The sequence below is a fragment of the Aquarana catesbeiana genome, linkage group LG09 (assembly GCF_042186555.1).
Source record: "Aquarana catesbeiana isolate 2022-GZ linkage group LG09, ASM4218655v1, whole genome shotgun sequence".
NCBI lineage: Eukaryota > Metazoa > Chordata > Amphibia > Anura > Ranidae > Aquarana > Aquarana catesbeiana.
In genome coordinates this window covers 212663534-212688668 of record NC_133332.1, presented here as the reverse complement: position 1 = coordinate 212688668, position 25135 = coordinate 212663534, and the positions used below count along the sequence as shown (strand labels likewise).

The 25135-nt window shown below is 41.0% G+C and overlaps 1 protein-coding gene across 3 annotated transcripts in view; it reads right to left on the bottom strand.

The window, feature by feature from the left end:
• The window catches only part of SARDH (sarcosine dehydrogenase), a 217418-nt gene that overhangs the window by 128739 nt on the left and 63544 nt on the right, over positions 1-25135 (bottom strand). For all 3 annotated transcript variants that reach the window (XM_073599664.1, XM_073599665.1, XM_073599666.1), the window contains exons 7-11: positions 18881-18985; positions 15040-15169; positions 10068-10154; positions 8360-8450; positions 1178-1319 (exon numbers count right to left, since the gene is read on the bottom strand). In XM_073599664.1, the coding sequence (XP_073455765.1) occupies positions 1178-1319; positions 8360-8450; positions 10068-10154; positions 15040-15169; positions 18881-18985 (555 nt within the window). The remainder of the gene's footprint in view (positions 1-1177; positions 1320-8359; positions 8451-10067; positions 10155-15039; positions 15170-18880; positions 18986-25135) is intronic.

Genomic DNA, 25135 nt, shown 5'->3' with positions numbered 1-25135 from the left:
TTGTTTTTTATGCTTAATACATGTGCCATACATTCTTTTGGTAACGCAAAGTCCCGTTGTTTTCTCTTCCAGTTCCCTAGTGGATTTTGTTGTTCTAAATTTTGGGGCTGATACCAGACATTGTTTGTCTTAGCTGCACAACTGTATAGAAATAGATTAAAACATAATAAACGTACATTTCTGCAACTATTACAACTAAGCAATAAATTTCTTTTCATTAATCAGACTTTGTTTATTCAAAAGTGATAGAGTCGGAGTCTGATCTGCTGAGTCACTTGCTGGCATCACCACCATATAGAATAGAAAATCCAGCAGGGCTGTAGGGAGCCCTTTATAATGGCCAATGGTCAACACAGAAATATCTCTAATCAGGTGATCTATAACCCATTTAGAAATGACTGCTGTATTGTGGTGCATTAACAAATGCACACTAACATGTGTGATGATGTGCGGTAATGCGTGTTGCATTAAGGTAGCCAATTCATTTAACACACCTCAAACCAGACCTGTACAATTTTTTTTTTCGATATAACACATTACAATGCACAGTAGTTATTGGAGGTGCATTGGTTACATACATTGGGGTGGCGTTAAATAAAAATGGCATTACAACCCACCAGAATGCATGTGTTGCGGTAACCACAATGCAACAATGAGTTTGCATCCATCAACATTTTTTTTTTTAGTTTTGGATAGAGTGAAGAAACGTTAGAGTCGCCAACAAGTTTATACTGCCATGTGGGGTTCCATTAGAGAGATATCCCCCCCTGCCCCCCATAAAATCAAGGTGACAATGGTTTCCCTGGACAAGAATTGAGGGAAAAACTACTGTACAACAGGAACACAGACAGCAATTTCTGTTTATGCTGCAGGTGGAGATATTACCCCACTTCCTGTCCAGTGAAACCATTTTTACCAGGACAGTAAATCTCTCTAATCAAGTAAACAGCAGTTAAAACATGACAGTGGATGTATTCCTTCACTACATTTCCCAAAACAAAACTATTTTGATGGGGCAATTACTTTAACTCTTCAGCATCTACCACACTAAAATATGAGTTTTGTGTGGATTGACCCTTTAATATCCATTGCAGCAAAACATATTTGGTACCTTCTGCAAGTAAAGATTGCAAGCCCAAAACCAATATATATTCTTTGTGCACTTTCTCTTCTTTACCTCATACAGAGGATCTTTCCTCATATTCCTTCCAGCCAGAGGCTCATCGTATGGAAAAACGACAGAGTAATTTTTAGCGTAGGACTCGTGGCTGCGTTCTCGCATCCAGCGGTTGTGATTGGTCAATGAGTAATGGAATCTCCTAAAGAACATAAATATAGAAGAAGTCATGTTTCCATACACTTGGCACATAACACAAGCGCATTTACAAAATTTGGACTTTTGGTCAATCCTCATGGATGATGCCTGCCCTAAACTTTGGCCTGGTACCTCCATCAGATTTTAGAACAGGTAATCCCACTGCAACCTTGATTTAAACTTTTAGAAGGTATATGGAAACACAATCTATAGACAGAATTTAGATGTTTCAGCAGCTGAACTGGAAAAAAGTGATGTCATGACTTTTGAAGGATTACATAAGTAAACTACAGTTTAACAGTTGTCCTTTTATATAAACCCATAAAAAATAATAAAATCAACCTTTCAGTGTGATTCATTCTAAATTGGTCTGTGAATCTTTTGTCTGTGCACTCAGGCTGTATAATACAGTATACTGCTTTCTCCTACAGAGTATCATTATTCGTAATTATCATTATTTATGACTGTAGCTTTCGCTGACTTCCAAAGACCAAACAAAGGCATTCAAGGGTGGTACAAAGCATTCTGGGTCACCGATGACCCTGACTGTCACATCTCCTGAATTCTGGCCTTGTCAGAAATTCCTGAGCATTGTCTTGTGTTATGTAGAAGTAAAAATTGCAAATAAGGAAAGGACATCCATCCAGCGACTACACCTCCCACATTTAATTCCCTCATCTCCATCATTAGCCTATGGCATAATTAGACAGTGCTTCTCTAGGGCAGAAATAGATTTAATGATAAGTTTTACTGTGCTGTGTGATTATTGCTTAGCACAGTCCAGCCGCTGGAGAAAAGCATTAATAAAGGGTGCACAATAAAGAAGAGATCAGGGGCCAAATGTGCGTAGCGAAGGATAAGTGTGATTTCCGGGGTAATTAACTGACATGCAGATGCAATTATTATCTGTAACTCAATCCAACTTTTCTGGGTTTTAAAGTATTACGTGAAAAAAAATAAAATAAAAGGAAATCATTACGGGATACCACTACAGATAATACCTAACAACTTTTCCCTTACTTTCCTGATTTGCATTAGTGTTCTTATTCAGGGACTAATAGTAATGAAGCCATGGAATCAACATAATAGCAAGGAAAGTGGCATGACCTTGGGGTAAAGCCTCAGATGTGCCAATACATTTTAATTCTCAATACATCTAAAAACTTGCCTATATGCAATTCTTCTCTCTTGATGTTTATGTGAGCTGCACTGAGCAAGACTTGCATTTACAAGCAGTTTAGCAATTTTGCTCTGTACACCACACAGGGGGTCTGTGTGGCAACAGAGGTGACCAGCAAAATGTAAAGTGGTGGGTGGGGCAAAGTAATGCAAGAATTACAGTAGTTGATTTTTATTCAAAAAACGTGTTCTTTTTTGAAAAGCCCATGACTACTACGTGGCTCTCCAGTATCTGATACCTGACATACCTAGCAACTGTTTCTTTGCCAATCTCATCCAAGTAAGCAGCACAACTCATGCAGGAACAGTACAGAGTTATAACATTCTTAGGAATAGGAATGGCTACACCCATTTTTTTTTTCTAATTCAAATGTGTGCTAGACATGTGCAGAACTGAAAATTTTGTTTTGTTTTGTTTCAGGTAGATTCGTTATGTTCTTGATTTTGCTTTGTTGATTCATTTAGGAATTCGTTTCGTTTCATTTAGTTGAATTTTGTTATGTTTATAAATTTTCTAACAAATTCAAAATTTTCATGATTTGAATTCAGATCGGTTGAAAAATGATTGATCGATTCAAATTCTGTGTGAAGAATAGGTGGTTGTTAAGGAGCAGCCTGGGAAGCTGACTGCCGCGACTTTAACAACCAATGATCCATCAGCTGTCAGCGGGTTTCTCCACTGACAGCTGAAATGTAAACAAAATTAAAAATGCAGAAAAAAAACAGCATGGGGTTCCCCCCCAATCTATACCAGGCACTTCCGGTCTGGTATGGATTTTAAGAGGAACCTCATGCCAAAATTAAAAAAACAAAATGGGCCCCCCCCCCAAAATCCATACCGGACTCTTATCCGAGCATGCAGCCCGGTAAGCCAGAAAATGGAGGGGTGGCAAGTAAGCATCAACCCCTCCTGAAGATGGGGGGGCGCTCTTAAACCCCCTCCCTAAAGCACCTGGTTCCCATGTTGAGGAGGACAAGGGCCTCTTCCCCACAACCCTGGCCGGTAGTTGTGGGGGTCTGCAGGCAGGAGGGGGCTTATCAGAATCTGGAAGTCCCCTTTAACAAGGGGGCCCCCAGATTCCACCCCCCTCACATGTGAATGAGTATGGGGTACATAGTTTTGACAATTCCTTTATTAAAAAAATCAAAAATTTAAAAAAATGTCCCCGGTAAAGATCCATTGTCAATCACATCGCCTGCCGCCAAGAAAAAAAACAAACATCTGGTCCCAACAAAAGCTCCCACCGTCTGAAGTTCCGCCATCTGCCAGTTTTTAAATAGCTAGGGGCAAAGCCCCCCCATGTTGAGGGCAAGTTGTCTCATATGGTTCAGGAGTAGGGGGGAGCCGATTTCCTGGCCTGCCAGGCTGCCTGCTCAGATAAGGGACTGGTATGGATTTTGGGTGTACCTCACGCTTTTTTTTTATTTGGTGTGGGGTTTTTGGTTAAAATCCATACCAGACTCGAAGGGCCTGGTATGGATTGAGGGGGGACCCTAAGCTGTTTTTTTTTTCCTGCATATTTCATTTCCAGCATTCTTTTGTTTACATTCAGCTGTCAGTGGGGAACCCGCTGACAGCTGATGAGTCATTGGCTGTTATGGATGCGGCGGCTGGCTTCCCAGCCTCCACCTTAACAACCAGCTATTCTTCACACAGAATTTGAATCAGTCGATCATTTTTTGACCAATCCGAATTTGAATTGTTCCAAAAATTTGGAATTCGTTAGAAAATGAATATACAAATTTAAATTGAATGAATTTCAATGAAATTTGTTACTATTTCATTTGGAGATTTGGATACATCCAATTCTCCGAATAACCGGGTACAGTGAAATTTCATTCCTTTAATGCCAGAGGCCTTAACTCTCCCTCTAAAAAAACACAAATTTTAAATTAATTTCATAAGCAAAAAATTGGTATCATTCTGTTTCAAGAAACACAATTTCGTTCAGATCACATCCCCAATATACATAATAAAAATTACTCAACATGGATCCATGACTCATTTCCATATTTCAAATCACGAGGAGTTTCTATTGCGATCCATAGAGACCTACCCCATCAAATTCTACAAAATTGGAAGGGTAAAAATGGTACGTCCATAATTTTGAAGATAACACTATATGGAAGGATTTTTACAATTATTAACTTTTACTTGCCAAATTATGAGGAGGTTAAGAATGGAATAAAAGGTCTTTATAGACGCAATGGACGAAGCAGAGGGAACGGTAATAATCGGAGGAGATTTCAATTGTATAATGGACCCAAAAACAGACAACAGCAATTCGATCAAATAGGAATAATAGCCAATTAAAAGAATGTAAGCATCTACTGGAAAAAATATCAAATGGTGGACATCTGGAGGATTCAACATCGGACGGAAAAAATGATTCATATTACTCAAATATGCACAATACATACCATAGAATAGACTATTTTTTTTATTAAACAGGTCTGATGATGACGCCCTCCACCTATATTGGTAATTTTTTTTGGTCAGATCATGCTCCGATATATATGGAACTAAGATAATTGAGTATAGGAAACCACAAGGGTAATGGAGACTAAATGATAATTTGCGTAAAGATAAAAAATGTGAAATGGATATTCGACAAGCAGTAAAAGAATTTTTGCAAGTTCATGAGATACATGATACTTCAATTCCTATACAATGGGAAACATTAAAATGTGTACTGCGGGGATTGTTTATCAAACATGGTGCAAGATTAAAAAGGGAAAAAGAACATAAAATATCTCAATTATTGGGAGAAATTTCAAGATTAGAAAATGTACACAAACAAAATCTTAACCTAATGGATAAGATATTGTTAAATGATAAGTGTATCGAATTGCAAACTCTGTTTAATGAACAATCACTACGATCAAGGGATAAAAAAAAAAAAAAAAAAAAGAGCCCGGTTTTATAAACATAGGAAAAAAGCGGAAAAATACTAGCCAAAATATTAAAACAACAACAACCCTTGACATCTATTGTAAAAATCATGAAAGCTTCAGGGTAAATTATATACAACCCTATAGAAGTCTCTAAAACATTCCATACATACTATTCCAAGCTATATAATATAAAGGCACAACAAGGAAAGGGAAAATAACCTAGAGGAAATACGCCAATATATTAAAGACACAGCGTTACCTACTCTCCCCAAAGAAACAGTGGAGGAACTGGAAAAAGAGATCTCAATGGAAGAACTACAACAAGCTATAGCTGCACTGGTCCTGGGCAAAAGCCCAGGCCCGGATGTATATACCCCCAGATTCTATAGAGTATTTCAAGAGATAATTACACCTATCTTAAGGAAAACATTTAACTCCATATCGGCTTCACAAGCTTTTGCACCACAACGTTTAGAAGCTTATATTTAACTTATTCCTAAACCAGAAAAGGACCATACATTATGTGGTAACTACCGGCCAATCTCCCTTACAAATGTAGACATACTTCTATATTCCAAAATTATCACAAATAGGCTAGCACCCATTCTACCTAATCATATAAATTTAGATCGAGATGGTTTTACAATGGGGAGAGAAAGGAGGGATAATATAATAAAAACGTGTACATTGGTAGAATACGCCCAAAAGACCACCATCCCAACATGTCTTTTGTTGGCAGATGCTGAGAAAGCATTTGACAGGGTGGGATGGCGATATTTGGAAGAAACTAACTCAACTAGGGATTGGACCTAAGATACTTCAAAAGATCATGACATTGTATTCCAATCCCAGGGCAAAAATAAGATCAAATGGAATGCTCTCTGAGTATGTAGAAATGTCATATGGCACCCGACAAGGATGCCCCTTGTCCCCATTGTTATATGTGATGGTGATGGAACATCTTACTACAGCAATACGGATAAATAGAGGTATTCAAGGGATAAATGTTAAAGGAAAAGAATATAAAACGGCAGTATACGCGTACGATCTATCACTAATCCAATAATAACAATACCAAATCTTATACAGGAATTTATACGGTTTGGAAGAGTAAGTAATTTTAAAGTTAATTATGACAAATCAGAAATGTTGAATGTGTCACTAACAGATAAAGTTCAAGTACTTCTTCAGAAGGATTTTCCCTTTAAATAGCAAAAGGAGGCATTTAAGTATCTGGGGATATACATCCCAAGACACCTGAATAATTTACAGGAATTAAATTATATATTAAAAACTTGAAAAATTATAAAATTGCTCCAAAGATACAGTAAAATTATTCTGTCATGGTTGGGAAGAATTAACGTAGTGAAAATGGATATACTACCAAAATCATGATGAGGTGGTCCAGTGGACTTAAATAAAATAAATAAAGACAACACAGAGATTTGTTGAAAATGTCTTAAGGTAAGAGGAACAATGACACATATCTGGTATAAGTGCCATATGGCTGGTATTTTCTGGTATAAGATATTTGAAATATATCGGATGGTGTCAGGAATTGAGATACAACCAAATGTTAATGTTAATATAGCGATACTATCCATAATACCAGGGTCATTGAAAGCTATAAGGACAGATATTCTTCACCATACAGCAGCTGCCAGGACAATAATAGCCTGAAGATGACGAAAAACAAAAAGTCCTACAATAGCTGAATGGGTTTGTGAAATGAACGAAATACAACCTATGGAGGAACAAATAAGGAGAGAAGAAGATACAAGAAATCAAACTCCAAAAATATGGCAACAATGGGAAGAGTTTCGGTTCTTGACAAACATGATACAATATTTATGAAAGGGAACATACTATCCCATGGAGATATGGGGTGTATCTTTTTTTGGTTAGGGTTGGGAGATGAGTGGAATAGGAGATAATGTATGAAGTTCTGTGTAGGTGACAAAGGAAAGATGGAATAATATAAAGAGGGAAGACATATCCTGATATAGGAAATTATTGCCTTTTGTCAGAGACACAGGACATTATTTATAGCTATAAAGTATGGTGTATGAATGTATATGTATTTGTATAAAATGTTTATAAAACTAATAAAAAGAGACTGAATAACAATAACAACACACTGCAAAACAGCTATTTGGTATACAAAAAAGCTATATTTGCAAATATAGTGTTTTGTGTGGTTGATATGAATAGTAGTGGTTATATGGTTTATTATATGCAACAGTTCATTTTATGTAATAATGATATTCTCTATTTATATATCCGGTACATATGTATAATTGCAATAAAAGCTTTTTGTTTTATTTCTATTACTGTGATTTATGTTTTTTTATAACCCTGATGAAGGGGAAGTTTTGTTGTCCCTAAAACGTGTTGCTTGTTTATATGTGACTTTATTACAAACAATTAAAGGCACTCTGGACTCATACTTTGTGGTTTGGAGCCCATTTGTTTTTATACTTTAGGATTAACTTCTGTGCTGCAGAGAGGAGAAAGCATTTCCTCATTCTCCTCTTACCCACTGATCAGATGGCAACATAGTAAGTGAGGCAGCAGCAGGGGCTGATCTATGTCAGATATTTGTGATCACAGCCAAAAAGTGAAAAGACACCCAGAATTTCAGGACTGTGACATCACTGAGCCACCATCCCAGTCGAGGAATAGATGGTCACCCCTGATTATGCCAGAAGCAAGATGATGACATTTTCCTGACAGAACAGCAGATAAAAACAATGTCAGTGGGAGTACTGTGATCACCGTGAGAGGTGATAAATACATGGAAGGTCTTTTAATTACACATTACTAAGCACACATGATCATAACATGAAAAAAAATTGTCTGATGCTAGGTCCACTTTAAGAACAGGAGAGCTATTCTTTTAAGCAATCATGCATTGCTGCACAATTGTTCTCCTGTAAGATGCATGAGCCCCGCGGAGATGACATGTCCCACCTGATGTCGTAGCCGTACATATCCTTCTCTGGGCGGCCATGAATTATCCAGTGCGCCAGCTCCTTCCCGCATCCACCGCCCAGCATCATACCTGTGGAGACCACAGGAGCTGTCAGAGAAGATCCATCCTAACAGGATTTCCGAGAAACTGATTCAAGGGCACTTCTAGAAGAAAAAATGGTAAGCAGCATTGTGCAGAATGTGGTTGATTTACAGAAACTGCATTGCTGATATCAACCAATCAGATGCTGTGTTTCCATTTTTAGCCTTGCTGTGCCATTTTGTACCCAGTAGCTACAAGCAATGCTGCAGGTAAAACTAGCTCAATGCAGAGGGAGCTGCAAGTACAGACCCCAGGTGTAGCCGGGAAATGTATTGCCTCAATGATTGGCACTTTGGAATTGAGCTTAATACTCACTGAAAACCCTTTTTTACAGCATTTTGCTGATGGGTTGAGTGATCAAACACAGATGTACAAAAATCTGCAATAAACCCTCATATGCCATTGTCAACTTCCATCTGAAAATGCTAGCTGCCAGGCTGCCTCTGACACAAATACTTTTTGAATCACTCACCCGGAACAAATACACAGTCATCAAATTTAGAATTCATTTGCATACTTGGTTACAGTTCAGTGACTGAAAATATTACTCTCAAGTACATGCAACTATTATTTTCAGAAGGAGGTCCAAACTTCTGAAACTTCTGCTGAAAACCTTTTTTTTTTTCTTGTTTGGCTAGAGTGTTGAAGGGTTATTTTTTTAAATAATATATTCTAGCCTGTGTCACTATCCTTACTTCATGCCTCAGTTACAATGTTTGTGTCAAGGTTGAAAGGGTGTCACCCTAATAGGACATGAGGGTAACCTCCCCAACGGGGACACAGACAGCAGTAAAAGCTTCAAACAAAAGAGCTCAATCACCTATTATTATCAAAGCGTTGTCAAAACCACCCACTTGATCAAGCTATTTTGCTTTGATTAGCTTAGGATACTCAGAAATACCAGAAATCAACCCAATCAGTAGGCGGAAGTTGGGTCTTCAGACACATCTAAGTATACAGGAAACAGAACAAATTATTTAAACACATTTCTGCCACTGGTAGTCTGTGCAGCCTGGAGCCAGTAGTCAAATATTTAGATATAACTACTGTTGCTTTTCAGTTGAGTCCAGCCACATATTATACAATACACAATAATCCCTGTTGTCCAAACCCCAAAACATGTTGGCTTTCTCTCTATTGATCATTTAATCAAAATACAATTTGGTAGAAGTTCTACATTTTTCCCCTCTATAGAAAAAAAAAGATGAGCTGGAGTTGGGCTTTCAAATAGGGTGACAGAGACAGACTCATTTATATTTAAACTGGCAGTTCACAGGAGGGCCTTACAGGGTCACTGCTATGGAGCACGAAATCCTGTGTGATTAGTCTCTGAAGGAATCAGTCATTTTCTTGCACATGTGCTTCAGTCTAAATGCAGGAAAGATACTTGATGCATAAGTTCAGCTTCACTGCCACCAGAACTTTGAACTGTCTGTAATACTTGGTGCAGCGCTTCATGGGGAAATGAATATGGGTGAGTGTACTTTGTTAAGACTCCCTTACATTATGTTGGGGATTACAGGCCAGCAAGACTTACTGGGGCTAAGACTGCCATGTGCATTTTTCCTGCAGAACCAAACCTGGAGGCTCCTCATTATCACTTACCTGCACTATTAAACCCACAGCCCAGGAAGAAACCTCGCACCTCGGGGGACTCTCCTAGGAGAGGCTTGTGGTCAGCAGTGAAGGATTCTATGAAAAAAAAAGCATAGTATGGCTTATTTAACAGATTTGGTTTATGTCCATGTTTCTGCAATTTCATTTCTCCTTCCAGCTCTGATATCTGAATGTTTACTGACATGATTGTGAAGAATACACCCATGTGTACAAGATTGCCAAAACCAGTAGTGGGACAAGACCCTTTTAGCACCCAAGGTCAAAGTGCCCCCCTCTCACCTGAACATGAGCTGTGAACTAATTCAACAGCATGAATTGCAAGTCCTGCTCTTTTTGCACCCACTCCTGTGCTAAATCTCCCAAGACTATCACCTCGCCTGGCACTGTCCATGACACCAATATTGGGGCACATGCACAAAACATAAAAGACATTAGGACCACTGTGTGAGCATGCCTCCTCTACAGCAAGCCATATCTCAGTAGGCCTGAACCAGGTAAATAAAAACACTGTGTTCAGATGCAGTTAGTGGTTAGGATGTAGGTTAGGGATTATCTAGGGCTAGTCATTCATTTGGGATAATTAGACAGATTTTGTATTTAATAATTTTATAGCAGGAGTCAACAAGAAAAGTTATTTTTCTCATATTTCATTTCATTCTTTTGTACAAAAAGAAAGGCTTTTGTATCCCAAAATACAAATTTGAGATCATTCAATTTGACTATAGCTCGTCATTCATGTCACAATCTAATTGTACAATCTCATCTGGATTTATCAACAACTGTTTATAACAATCCATGCAGTTTATGCCCCACAAGGTAGACACTTCCACCACATGGTTGTTTGCAGTGCTGAATTTATAGGGGGGCAAAAGAGACAATTGCCCAGGGCCCCACTGACAGAAGGGGCCCCCAGAGTTCCTTTATAAAAAAAAAAAGTAATAAATATAAAACTAGCACTGATAAAGAATTATCTGAGAACCATGATGACCCATGAAAGACTAAGTGTCCTGTGCCTACTGGCTGCCAGGAGCAATGTCCTCAAAATTATTAGGAGACTTCCCAGTTCCAATTACCTAAATAATATGTATTCTTGCAGTCAATAAAAACTGAGAAAAAAAAAATCAGACAACCTTATATTTTTTTTAAACAAATGCGGTTTATCATTCATTTCAGTTCACCTTTTTATTTGTCATTTAATTTTATTTTTATCTTGAGGGGCCCCCAAACTTGAAGTGCCCCAGGCCCCCCCCAAGGTATAAATCGAGCACTGGTTGTTTGTAAACGCAATGCTGACCATGCATATTACAATGTGTTTGAACAATCTCCTTTACGTCTGTCAACAACTTTGTTGCCTGACTGGATTCAAGAGGAATGAGTAGGCCTTGACATACATAGTATTGGTAAAGCTAAAAGAACATAACAGTGATTGTCAGGCACACTGATATATCTGCAAAACCCCAAAATGTTCTGATGATTAAAGGAAAACTCTTGTCAAAAGATACATGCAGGCTGCAATTGCTGATCTTTCTGAAGATTCTAGCTGCATGAATGTCATGTTGATTTAATTTATTCAATGACATATTATTCACCAACAAGCAACACGCATGCAGGAAGTCTGACTTCACCTGTTGCATGCTTGTTCTTGGTCAGCAACTCAAAGTAAGGAAGTCAGGGGATCAGCAGCTAGCGTTTCCAGCCATAGGTCACTAATATTTCTAAATTTCTGTCCTCTCGGGTTTGGGTCCAGGAAGCCAGTAGGGAATTGGTTCAATAAAGTTCATCAAATAAATCTCTCTTTGCTTGGGTAAGGTTTCTAACTCAGAAAACCCAGAGGGTGACAGGAAGTAGGACTTTGACACAGAAAAAGAAAGATGGTGTTACGCTTTTCAGGATGAAGCAGCCAAGACAGAATGGCAGATGCTGACAGAGGCAAGGACCAGCTGTTAAAAAAGCCCTATCAAGGAGAACGGGGTACATAAGTACATATCTGGTGGACGTGCCCGATCGTGCAGCGATTTTGGGCCGAAATCTTTAGAATATTGTCCACTCTACTAAAGAGGCCAGCTACCCCCGACCCAGCTTTTGCCTTGCTGAACCACTGTCCACCTGATCTTACAAAGGCCCAATCGAAACTAGCAATATACATCATTACAGCTTCTAAACAGACAATCGTGAGGGCCTGGAAATCCCCATCTCTCTGCTCGCTAGAGACTAAAAATAGGGTCACCCAAGCTATGATCCATAGTAAGATCGAGGCGACCATCCTAGATAACATACCACAACACCTGAAAATATGGCAACCGTGGGTGGATCATTTCCTCCCTCCACAATTCGACCCCAAGCTCCTGGAACCTTAAGGTGGCGAGCCCAATCTTTCACTTTAGTTAGTCCCTTGCCCTGTTACGGAACAGATGACCTCTCCCCCCCTCCCTCTTTACTGTTTCCCTTACTCTCTTCTTTCTCTTTCTCATTTTTCTCTCTTTTTATCTTTTCCTCCTAGATGTCATTCATCTCCCTCCTTTGATGTTACCTGAGGATATGTGGTCAGAGCCTCCCGGGGTACTCCTCTGAGGCCCCTTCCACAATCATTACTCTCCTTTGTAAATATTTGTACTAGAACTGCCTGTGCATCAGATGGGAGTTTATACTCCCCTACGTTTCCTAATGTTGTAATGCTATCATCTGGTTAACATGTACAAAGACACCGGCTCATTATTCTACATTGTCATTGTCTCTCATGCCATGTTTGTTATTATCTATCTACCTAAAATGAATAAAAATATTGAACAAGAAAAAAGCCCAATCAAGCCCTATTTAAATCCTGTATTTGAAAAACCTATTTTAAATTTAGTCTCCTTGTAAGAAAATATTGAATTAGCTCACTGACAGTTCTTATGACATAGCTTGTTGCCCACAGCAAAGCTTTAGACCAGGGTTTCTCAACCAGGGTTCTTCCAGAGGTTGGTAGGGGTTCCCTAAACAATGATCAGTTTGCTTTCTCCTGCTGCTATACATTATCTTTTTAGCTGTCTGTAAGGAGGCAGTCTTCCCACTGGTCAGCAATGTAATGAGTGTTCTTCTCCCACAGACCATTAATATAAGGGGTCATTCTCCTATTGGCCACTAATGGCACTTGGCAATTTGCACTTTCCCACTGACCACCAATGTAAGGGCCACTACAGTTTTCACCATTGTTGTTGCTTTTCTGACCACTAATATTACTGGTTCCATTTCAGGATTGTTACTAAAACATTTTTTTCCTATACAGCAGGGATGTTAAAAATCAGTTCTGGGTGTCAAAGCTAGGTACACTACATTCTTTATTGTTTTATGTATAACTGTATTTACAACTTGCTGACCACGCAAATGTACCATAAGCTAGAGATAATCATTTAGCACTGATTACCCAAGACATGAAAAATATTTCAAGGGTTCCACTATGTTAAAAAAGTTGAGAAAGGCTGCTTTAGACAAATGCAGCAGAAGAAAATGTATATATATATTTTTTGAAGATTCGCACAGACACATACACAGAAGACCTTTGTCTCCTAGCCCTTGGATTGCCTCCATCAACGGTAACACCGTGCTTTTCTGGACAAGAGCACTTCCCATGTACGTGTCAGGCCGCATCTGTTAGAAAAAGAAACGTGACCTACATATTGGTGACCGAGACAGAAGATAAGCCTGCAAGGCATAGCCAAGGGAGAACTCCTCTCCGACTGGCACAAATAACGAATAGCGTTTACAGATAAATGGATGATTGGAGTGATGTCACCAGGCAGGCTCTAATGTAACAGAGTTTCATATATGAACTATGTAGAGCAAATATACCCATACACTGCAATCTTTCCATTGAAACATTAAGCATTTTCAGAGGGTTAAAGAGTATTTCCAATGTCAGGCATTCAGATCAACACACCATTTTTGGGCTTCCGCTTTCAGAATTAGAAGTCGAGTGCCCTCCATACCCTTCCCCATCCTGCAACTGAACCTTAAAACTTTTTCTCTCTAGTTTATGTGCTTAGTTTGTTCAAAGGATTGCTGTGATCTCTGAAATTCGCCAGTGAAATACTGCCCTCTTGTGTATTTTCTTTCAGCCCCAAACATTTAACATGTTACAGGTATGATATACATTAATGGTGCTAAGGGTTCAGGTAGGTGAGGGCTGATGGGTTAATTCTCAAAAATAGAATTTTATCTATTGGTGAAGCTCAGTGGGCTATGTCAGCCCATGCCTTCTTATAGATCAAGGATGCTTCAGCAATAAGATCTCTCTGCCATAATTCCTGACTGAGTTTTGGTGGTTTCAGTCCACCTTGGAGTAAATAAATACAAGTCTTTAACTTTGCTCCTTTCAGTTCTATTTCTTTCTTCCAAAAGGTCCTGGCTCTCTCTCAGGGTCAGCATGCCTTTAAAGCACCAATGACATTCTTGACACTTCGCAATAACGTCAAGGGTAAAATAATGAACACCATCAATGTAAAAAAAATAATTTTTTGGAGGTTTTGGATGCAGTAGGGAAGAGATAACATTTCTGCCAGGTTCATATATCTGTCTGTGCCCTATTGGGAAGATTTTTCTTTACCTCCTGTTCTTGTCATGCCTGCAGACAGGATCACCATTAGAAATTGTGGGGACCTCACACAGCCCGCCTGACAAGGCCCCCTCATGCAGCTTGCCTGACAGCGTCCCCTGACTGTGCATATGTCCAAAGCTATTTACAGTCCCCTCTCTGTCCCTTGCTGAGCTTGTGGGGCCCAGGTCTAGTACGGGAAAGCTAGCTCCACCCCTCTGCCAGAGGTCTTGTCTGCAGAAGTGGGAGTTGCTGCTGCTACCAAAAAGGGGGGGGGGGGGCACAAAAGCTTTAAAACATTGTCAGAAATTCTAATGGTGGGTACACACACGTAGAATTTTGTTTGAAAATGGTGTACTGTTGATTTTGACAGCAGCTGTAACTTACCTGGGCCGCACACCGTAGACTTAATTCCAGTCTTCTCCAGGGCAGGAACCCTGTTGATGGCCCCCTGAATGTGCTGCATGAAGACATCCCAGTCCAGATCAAAGAGGCCAAAGGAAAACCCGTCAGAGACCTAACAATAGGGAACAGAGTAATTACTTGTCACTGAGATGATGGAGCAGGGGGTGCAGTAGAATAGACACTAATAAGGCATTGATGAGAGGGTGCAAGGGGTACCTTATAGGAGACATCGATGGACATTGGGGAAAAAAGGTGTAAGGGGTACAGCAAATAATACACTGTTGATATTGGGGAGAAAGTGAAGGGAGTGCAGTAGAGGAGCACTGGAAGGGAGGTGAAGGAGGTATAGTAGAGAAGACACTGATAACATGGGGAGAAGGAGCAGGTTAAGAAGGAGAGGACATATTTATAAACGTAGGTGGAAGGTGTAGGGCGTTCAGTAGTGCATACACTGATGACGTTGGGGGAAAGGTGCAGGGGGTGCAGCAATACACTATACATGAAGAAGGTTCAGCCTTGCAGTAGGGAAGACACTGATGAAAGTTCATGGAGTGCAGAAGAGATCACATTAATTACATAGGGAATAAGGAGCACGCATACAGTATATGGGAGTTTAAGGTAAGCACCAGCTTTACACTTCCTAGAGCTGTGTAATAAATGTCAGTCCAGGAGAGATCATACCACGCACAGCTGAATGATATCTACCTCCCTTTCTCCCAACACGGGTAGAACTATCTAGGTTTGTCAGCTATACACAGGCTGCTAAAAAACTTTCAGCCAGTGCCAGGTTCTTGTTTGAAATTCCCAATGTGCTTTCCAATATGCATTTCTGTAAATTACAGATACGGTATAAAGCTACATGCCTGCGGTCAAAAGAATTTTATTGATCATATAGGCAAAGTTTTTCTGGAACAAAAATTCCAGCATAAATATTCAGTAAAATGCTTGCCTTTAGATATATGTTTTTAATATGTGAAATTGTAGTTCAAATCCTCCTGCTTTTGCTTCCAATGTGAGAATGCACTTTTGCAGCTATGTAAACGCGGTGTACATGTGTTCACACTGGGAAGTAGACATGTGCATTCGTTTTCGTCCGAATTTCAGGTATTTTCGTTATCGTTTTTAACAAACGATAACTAAAGTGCAGAATCCTAAATACGAAAAATCCGACATAAACAAATGCTTTATTTTCGTTTTCGTTGCTACAACAATTCGATATAGATAGGAGATTCGACATGATGATGACAATAACAATCTGTGTCCATCAAACCTGTGGTCGAATGTGCCTAACCTTAACTCTATTAGTCCAAGATTATTCTACATAGAGAGAAAAGATTCGACATAGAGAGAAAAGATTCGACATAGGGGAGAAAATATTCGACATAGGGGAGAAAAGATAAATAAAAATAATGATGATGATGATGATAATGAATGTTATTGGCTTATTGTAACCAAAGAGGAGGAGCAGTAAAATAGCTAGAACTAAGTACACATGTACTTCGGCTTATGGTGTCTGTTGAAAGTTCTATGAAGATTCGACGGAGCAGGTAAACTATACGGCGTCGTACAGTTTAGCTGCTCCGTCGAATCTTTTTTGAACATTCAACAGACACCATAAGCCTTCAATGACAGATTCAACCTTAATTTGGATTTTCGGACGAATGCAATTTTTAACGAAAAACAAAATAAATAAAAACGAATTTCGGGAGTAACTAAATACATTTATTTTTCAGACGAAAACGAAATTCTGAAATGAAATATTTCAGTGTGCACCTGTCTAATGGGAAGTGCATAAAACGAATTTCCTCAGATCCAGATTTTTTAATTTTTGGTTAGGAATCTGAACATTGAAAACAATATGCCTGCCTGCATTCAGATCCGTAAACAAAAAAAGGTTTTGAAATGCAATTTTTACTGTTGTTTTCATGAGACCTAAACCATTAGCGATTGTACACCAAATTTTTATTTTTTTTTAACAAACATGTTGTACTTACCTGCTCTGTGCAATGTTCTGCACAGAACAACCCGATCCTCCTCTTCTCTGGTCCCCTGCTAGGGCTCCAGCTCTTCTCCGAGTGCCTATATAGCAAGCTGCTTGCTTTGGGGGCACTCGTATAGGCTCAATCATGAGCCGTGCTCTCTACATCCATTGACACACAGAGCGTGGCTCAGCCCCTTCTTCTCTCTCTGCTCACTGGTTGTGATTGACAGCAGCAGGAGCCACAGGCTCTTGCTGCTGCCTCTCTGTCCAGTGAGGAGAGAGAGAGCTGAAAGAGCTGCTGCTCCCGGGCACAGCGCTGGATAGAGATTGGGCTCAGGTAAGTAGTATAAGGGGGGGGGGACTGCATACAGATAGATGCAGAGACTGCATTAAAGGGGTTGTACACCCTTGTTTTAAAAAAAATAACAAACGTGTCTATACTTACCTGCTCTGTGCAATAATTTTGCACAGAGCAGCCCTGATCCTCTTCTTTTGGGGTGCGCTGCTGGCGCTCCATGCTCCTGCTCTTCATCGGGTGTTCCCACGGAGAGCCACTTTCCATAGGGGCACCCGTGTGGGCTCGCTCCAGAGTCCCGCTGCTGCATTCATTGACACAGACAGCGAAACTCGCCCCCCGTTCCGTGTCACTGGATTTGATTGACAGCAGTGGGAAACAATGGCTCCTGCTGCTATCAATCTGTCCAATGAGGAGACAGACAGCGGCTGGAGCCCCTGGGCTCATGCACATTACTGGATCGAATCGGGTCAGGTAAGAAAAGGGGGGGGTTTGAGGGGATCTGCAGCACAGAAGGTTTTTCACCTTTAGGCCCGGTTCACACTGATGCGCTGTGATTTTGTTCCGTTTTTTGTCCTTTGTGAGGTGCGAATTTACCGCGATTTTACCGCAAATTTCAGGAGTTGGACATAGCTGCGATTGATATTCTAGCCAATGGAATCATAGTGTAAAAAAAAAAAAAGGTGTTAACTTCCTGTGTACTTCCTGGTTTTTGTGGGGAGTAGTGTGGTGGAATTCGCACATATGTGAACCATCAATGCGATTCAAGAACGATTTACATTGATGTCTATGGAGACTAAATTTGCAACGCAATGCAGAAAACTCGCGCAAGACCCTTTTTTTAATCGAATCGCATTCGTAGAGGAATCGCAACGCATGTATGTGAACGACCGTCATTGAAAACAATGACTTTAGGGATGACATGCGAATTTAAAGTGTTTTGGACGCATCACATTCGTCATGAACTCGCATCAGTGTGAACCGGGCCTAATGCATAGACTGCATATAGGTGAAAACCCTTGAGAGTTTACAACCACTTTAAGTTAAAAAAATCTTCTGCCTTTAGAACCACTTTAAAAATATAAACATGTTTATAAACATGTAAACTTTAAAAGTACAATAAAACTGACCAAAAAAGATATTATTTGCACTTTAAGTGCTGAATTAAAAATCATAATTATCCTGGAACAATCAGTATTACTTAGGTGATCTGTGCAGTGGACATATTTTTGCTCCAGCCTCACTGCCTTTCCATACAGTTCATTACAGTTCTGGCTTTAGATCCTATGTTGTTGTCGGAAAACAATTCTGCATTTGAGGTCTGTTTTTTCCACAATGATAAATTAGACCACAATTTATTAAAGTAATAAAAATGGCATTGCTCGGTGAAGAGGAATATCTATGCAAGGCAGGGCCGGAGGTGTAGACCTGTCATACAGTAATAATGGATAATAATACGAAATGTCGCTGACTGCACAGAAAGAAGCAGCACGACATGCACTTCCTCAGCCCTCTTCATCTCGGATATGTGACAGGCATCAGCTCACCTCTTCCCAGAATATCGGATTTGACTCATAGCCGCCCACGGACAGAGCGTCACCTTGGAGACGCAGATACACCGAAGCATCGTGGTCCCGCACATTTGGCATGTTCTAAAAATAAGACGGCAGGAAGAGATTTGAAGAAGAAGAGTTTAGACAGGTTGTAATCTGCAGAGAGCTTCCCAAACATCGCAACCTAGGAAAATTCAGTAAATAAAAAGCTTCACTTGCAAGACAGAGGTAATGGCTGAGGTGTGAAAGTAACGCAAGCAGCAGGTGGAAACTGGCGGAACGACATGGGGCATCTGGGAAGGGTAGATATTACAGATTAAAGGGAACCTGACAAGAAATTAGAGCTGGTACTAGTGACTTGTTATTAATAGTGCATACTCCAAAATGTCTTCATCCTTCAAATGTACGGGCATCTGGGTAGATAGATATTACAGAATAAAGAGAACCTGTCATGACTGATGTTTGAGAATTGGCACTGAATTCATAAAGCAGCACTGAACCCAAAAGCAAACATTTATTATATTACAGCTTACCAATTCTTAGATGTGATGGCTGCATTTTTTTTCTTTTATTTTTCTGCTTGCTTTCTTTTATTTTCACCTAGTGATCTGGCCAGTAACCATAGGTGTGCACAGCCTATTGGATTAGGGTATGCATCCTTAAGCTCAAACACACATGCATGTGTGTGTGACTACATATATATGACCTGGGCACATTGATCTCCCTGCCGCCACAGTGAAAGAGAAGAGCCTAAACACTTCTCTTATGGCAGAGCCGGTAAGAGGGAGATCTTTCCTATGTTCCTGCTGCTACACAGAGTGATAACACTAATGCGCATGGGGCGATTAGGGTGTGCCTGGGCACACCTTGTGCGCACACTTATGCCAGTAACTTTGTTGCTTTTCTACTGAACAAGCTGTCCTGCAGATGTGGCACTTTCAGGGTTGAGACAAACAATATAACACAGATGGGTGCTTACAATGATTAGCCTTTCTTTATTCATGTAAAACCTGAATCCCCAAAAGGAGGAAAACTGTTGCTGTAACTCAGGGCCGTCTTTAAGGCAGGGCAAAATGGGAAGCTGCCCTGGGCCCTGCATTGTTGTGGGGCCCAAAGCAGCTGCCTCATACTTGCCAACTATCCTGGTTTACATTGCCTTGTCCCTTAAAGTTTTAGTCCTGTGCTGTATCCTGATATCTCAGTGTGAAGTGCTGCTACTAATGCTGCCCAGCTCTGCCCTATTGTGTACTGACGACTCACCTGCAGACTCTGTGTTCACATGTAAATAAGCAGCATTCATATGTAAATAGCGGCTGCATTTATATGTAAATAGAAGCGTCCGGCAGCATTGATATGTAAATAAAGGTGGCATTCTTATGCATATCATGCCCCCCTGAGGTCAAATCCACCATCACCTATACTGAATGCTGCCCACTGGGGAGGGGCATGCTTGAAAGTCCTGCCTGCAACTATGGTCATTAAGCCTACCATCAGCCTGTTCTGCAAAGGTAAGCAAATTGGTGGTGGGGGGGAGGGTAGTATGGGGTGTGCAGAGGTAGGCAGAGAAGGAATTACAGTTTGGGGTGCACAGGTGAGCAAGGAGCGGATGTATGGAGGAAAGGAAGGTGGGTGCAAATATGAGCAGAGGAGGCAGGTAGAGTTAAAGGGGGGATGGTGGGAGTGGAGAGGATGGGGAGGTTTGGGGGTGCAGAGGCACTACTGTGTATCTGCTAAAGGGCAGCACATTTCTATGGTGTCAGGAAAGTGATTTTGCATGTGTTCAAAACACACACATGTGAACGCAGGCTACATGTCTCAGTTACATTGGTGGTCAGTGTAAATCTTCTCATTATATTGGGGCTTGGTGTAGAATCCTTTCATTCACACTAGTGGCCAGTGTGAATGCTCCCCTTGCATTAGTGATCAGTGTAAATTCCTCCTTACATTGGTGGTTACTGTTAATGCTTCTATTACATTAGTTGTCAGTGTAAACCCCTATTACATTGGTGGCCAGTGTTGAAACTCCTCTTTATATTGGTAGTCAGTAAAAAAAATCAGCATTGCCATTGATCACACCCTCCCCCCAGCACTGCCATTGATCCCCGGAGTTCTAGGATTCCTTGGAGTTTTCTGTCTATTGATGGGTCCCCTCACCTCCCCAGTCCATGGTGTGCAGGCAGTGAGGAGATGGTGTGCTGTAACCTCTAGCAACCAATCAGTGAGCAGTATTACTGTACAGTAATCTCTAGCAACCAATCAGCAAGCAGAAATCATGTGTTGTAATCTCTAGCAACTAAATAGTGAGCCATATGTGTGTTGTAACCTCTAGCAACCAGTCAGTAAGCGGTAATGATATACTGTAACCTCTGGCAACCAATCGCAGTTGCTCCCTGATCTGATACAGTAAATTGATTTTGAGTCCAGTTGCTATTTATTGTATGTCTCAGAGCAGGTGGAGAGCGAAATTGCATATGGGCGGGGGCAAGAAAATTTTTGCCCAGGGTCTAATCAATATTAACCACTTGCCGACCGCCTAACGCAGATATACTGCGGCAGAATGGCACGGGCAGGCAAAATCACGTACCTGGTACTTCCCGCGGGCGGTCGGCATCGTTAGGGGAGCGATCCATGCTGACGGAGAGACCACTCATTCGTGGCCACCCCCTCGCGATCGCTCCCAACGAATGAAAACCTTCCTCTGCTGCTTTAATGTAAACAGCGGCAGAGGAAGTGATGTCACCTCTCCTCGCGTCGGTATTTTCCATTCCGGCGCCCGGGAGAGAAGACATCTGAGTAAGTGCACAACACTACAAATACAGTAAAACACACTAGGCACACATTTCACCCCCCATCAACCCCCGATCACCCCACGATCACCCCCTGTATCCCCTGTCACAGTGACACCAATAGCAGTTTTTTTTTTCTGATTACTGCATTGGTGTCAGTTTGTGACAGTTATAAGTGGTAGGGCAGTTAGGGTTAGCCCCCTTTAGGTCTAGGATACCCCCCTAACCCCTTGATCACCCCCCCGTCACCAGTGTCACTAAGCGATCGTTTTTCTGATCGCTGTATTAGTGTCACTGGTGATATAAGTATTTAGGGATATAAGTATTTAGGTTCGCCGTCAGCATTTATAGCGTCAGGGACCCCCATATCCTACCTAGTAAAGGTTTTAACACCTTGATTGCCCCCTAGTTAACCCTTTCACCAGTGATCACCGTATAACTGTTACGGGTGACGCTGGTTAGTTAGTTTATTTTTTATAGTGTCAGGGCACCCGCCGTTTATTACTTAATAAAGGTTTAACCCCCTGATCGCCCAGCAGTGATATAAGTTAAGTTTTAGGCTCAAATAGGGTCTGCGTCGCCCCAGGCAGTGTCAGGTTAATGCCAGTAGCGCTAACACCCATGCACGCACCATACACCTCCCTTAGTGGTATAGTATCTGAACAGATCAATATCTGATCCGATCCGATCTATACTAGCGTCCCCAGCAGTTTAGGGTTCCCAAAAACGCAGTGTTAGCGGGATCAGCCCAGATACCTGCTAGCACCTGCGTTTTGCCCCTTCGCCCGGCCCAGCCCAGCCCAGCCCACCCAAGTGCAGTATCGATCGATCACTGTCACTTACAAAACACTAAACACATAACTGCAGCGTTCGCAGAGTCAGGCCTGATCCCTGCGATCACTAACAGTTTTTTTGGTAGCGTTTTGGTGAACTGGCAAGCACCAGCCCCAGGCAGCGTCAGGTTAGCGCCAGTACCACTAACACCCATGCACGCACCGTACACCTCCCTTAGTGGTATAGTATCTGAACGGATCAATATCTGATCCGAGCAGATCTATACTAGTGTCCCCAGCAGTTTAGGGTTCCCAAAAACGCAGTGTTAGCGGGATTAGCCCCGATACCTGCTAGCACCCGAGTTTTTCCCGGCCCAGCCCAGCCCACCCAAGTGCAGTATCGATCGATTACTGTCACTTACAAAACACTAAACACATAACTGCAGCATTCGCAGAGTCAGGCCTGATCCCTGCGATCGCTAACAGTTTTTTTGGTAGCGTTTTGGTGAACTGGCAAGCACCAGTGGCCTAGTACACTCCGGTCGTAGTCAAACCAGCACTGCAGTAACACTTGGTGACGTGGCGAGTCCCATAAATGCAGTTCAAGCTGGTGAGGTGGCAAGCACAAGTAGTGTCCCGCTGCCACCAAGAAGAAGACAAACACAGGCCCATCGTGCCCATAAAGCCCTTCCTGCTGCATTCGCCAATTCTAATTGGGAACCCACCACTTCTGCAGCACCCGTACTTCCCCCATTCACATCCCCAACCAAATGCAGTCGGCTGCATGAGAGGCATTTTCTTTATGTTCTCCCGAGTACCCCTACCCAACGAACCCCCCCCAAAAAAGATGTCGTGTCTGCAGCAAGCGCGGATATAGGCGTGACACCCGCTATTATTGTCCCTCCTGTCCTGACAATCCTGGTCTTTGCATTGGTGAATGTTTTGAACACTACCATACACTAGTTGAGTATTAGCGTAGGGTACAGCATTGCACAGACTAGGCACACTTTCACAGGGTCTCCCAAGATGCCATCGCATTTTGAGAGACCCGAACCTGGAACCGGTTACAGTTATAAAAGTTAGTTACAAAAAAAAGTGTAAAAAAAAAAATATATATATAGATATATATATCTATATATATATATAGATATATATATCTATATATATATATATAGATATAGATATAGATATAGATATATCTATATCTATATAGATATATCTATATCTATATATAGATATATATCTATATATAGATATAGATATATCTATATATAGATATATATATATATAAAATAAAAAAAACAAAAATAATTGTTGTTTTATTGTTCCCTCTCTCTCTCTCCTCTCTCTATTGTTCTGCTCTTTTTTACTGTATTCTATTCTGCAATGTTTTATTGTTTTTATGTTTTATCATGTTTGCTTTTCAGGTATGCAATTTTTTATACTTTACTGTGTTTTATTGTTAACCATTTTTTTGTTTTCAGGTACGCCATTCAGCTGCAGCGCGGATTTATTTATCTTGACAGCAACAGCATTTGCTTCCACGATACATAAAGCCGTCCAGCGCTGTTGGAGGTGATATATGGCGAAGCGTGGGGGCAGCAGGGGTGGAGGAGCGATTTTGCTCCTACCTTTTGGGGCGGATGCCCCCATGCTTCGGCATATATAAATGGTGCATGTATGCCCATCATTAGAAGTGGGTGGATGAAGGGAGGTATTCTAATGGTGGGCATACCCACCGATCAATCTCTTTTTTTCGTTCAGCCCACAGGCTGCATGAAAAAAAAGATTACAATATATGCCCAATAAGGACCAGCAACGTACTGGTATGTTGCTGGACTTTGAGTGATTATACCAGAATGATGCCTGTAGGTTTAGGTATCATCTTGGTATCATTCTTTTCAGCCAGCGGTCGGCTTTCATGTAAAAGCAATCCTAGCAGCTAATTAGCCTCCAGACTGCTTTTACAAGCAGTGGGAGGGAATGCCCCCCCCCCCACCGTCTTCCATGTTTTTCTCTGACTCTCCTGTCCCAACAGGGAACCTGAGAATGCAGCCGGTGATTCGGCCAGCTGACCATAGAGCTGATCAGAGACCAGAATGGCTCCAATCATCTCTATGGCCTAAGAAACCGGAAGCTACGAGCATTTCATGACTTAGATTTCGCTGGATGTAAACAGCACCATTCGGAAATTGGGAAAGCATTTTATCACACTGATCTTGGTGTGGTCAGATGCTTTGAGGGCAGAGGAGAGATCTAGGGTCTAATAAACCCCATTTTTTTCAAAAAAGAGTACCTGTCACTACCTATTGCTATTATAGGGGATATTTACATTCCCTGAGATAACAATAAAAATGATTAAAAAAAAAAAAATGAAAGGAACAGTTTAAAAATAAGATAAAAAAAGCAAAAAAAATAATAAAGAAAAAAAAAAAGCACCCCTGTCCCCCCCTGCTCTCGCGCAAAGGCGAACGCAAGTGTTGGTCTGGTGTCAAATGTAAACAACAATTGCACCATGCATGTGAGGTATCACCACAAAGGTCAGATCAAGGGCAGTAATTTTAGCAGTAGACCTCCTCTGTAAATCTAAAGTGGTAACCTGTAAAGGCTTTTAAAAATGTATGTAGTTTGTCGCCACTGCACGTTTGTGCGCAATTTTAAAGCATGTCATGTTTGGTATCCATGTACTC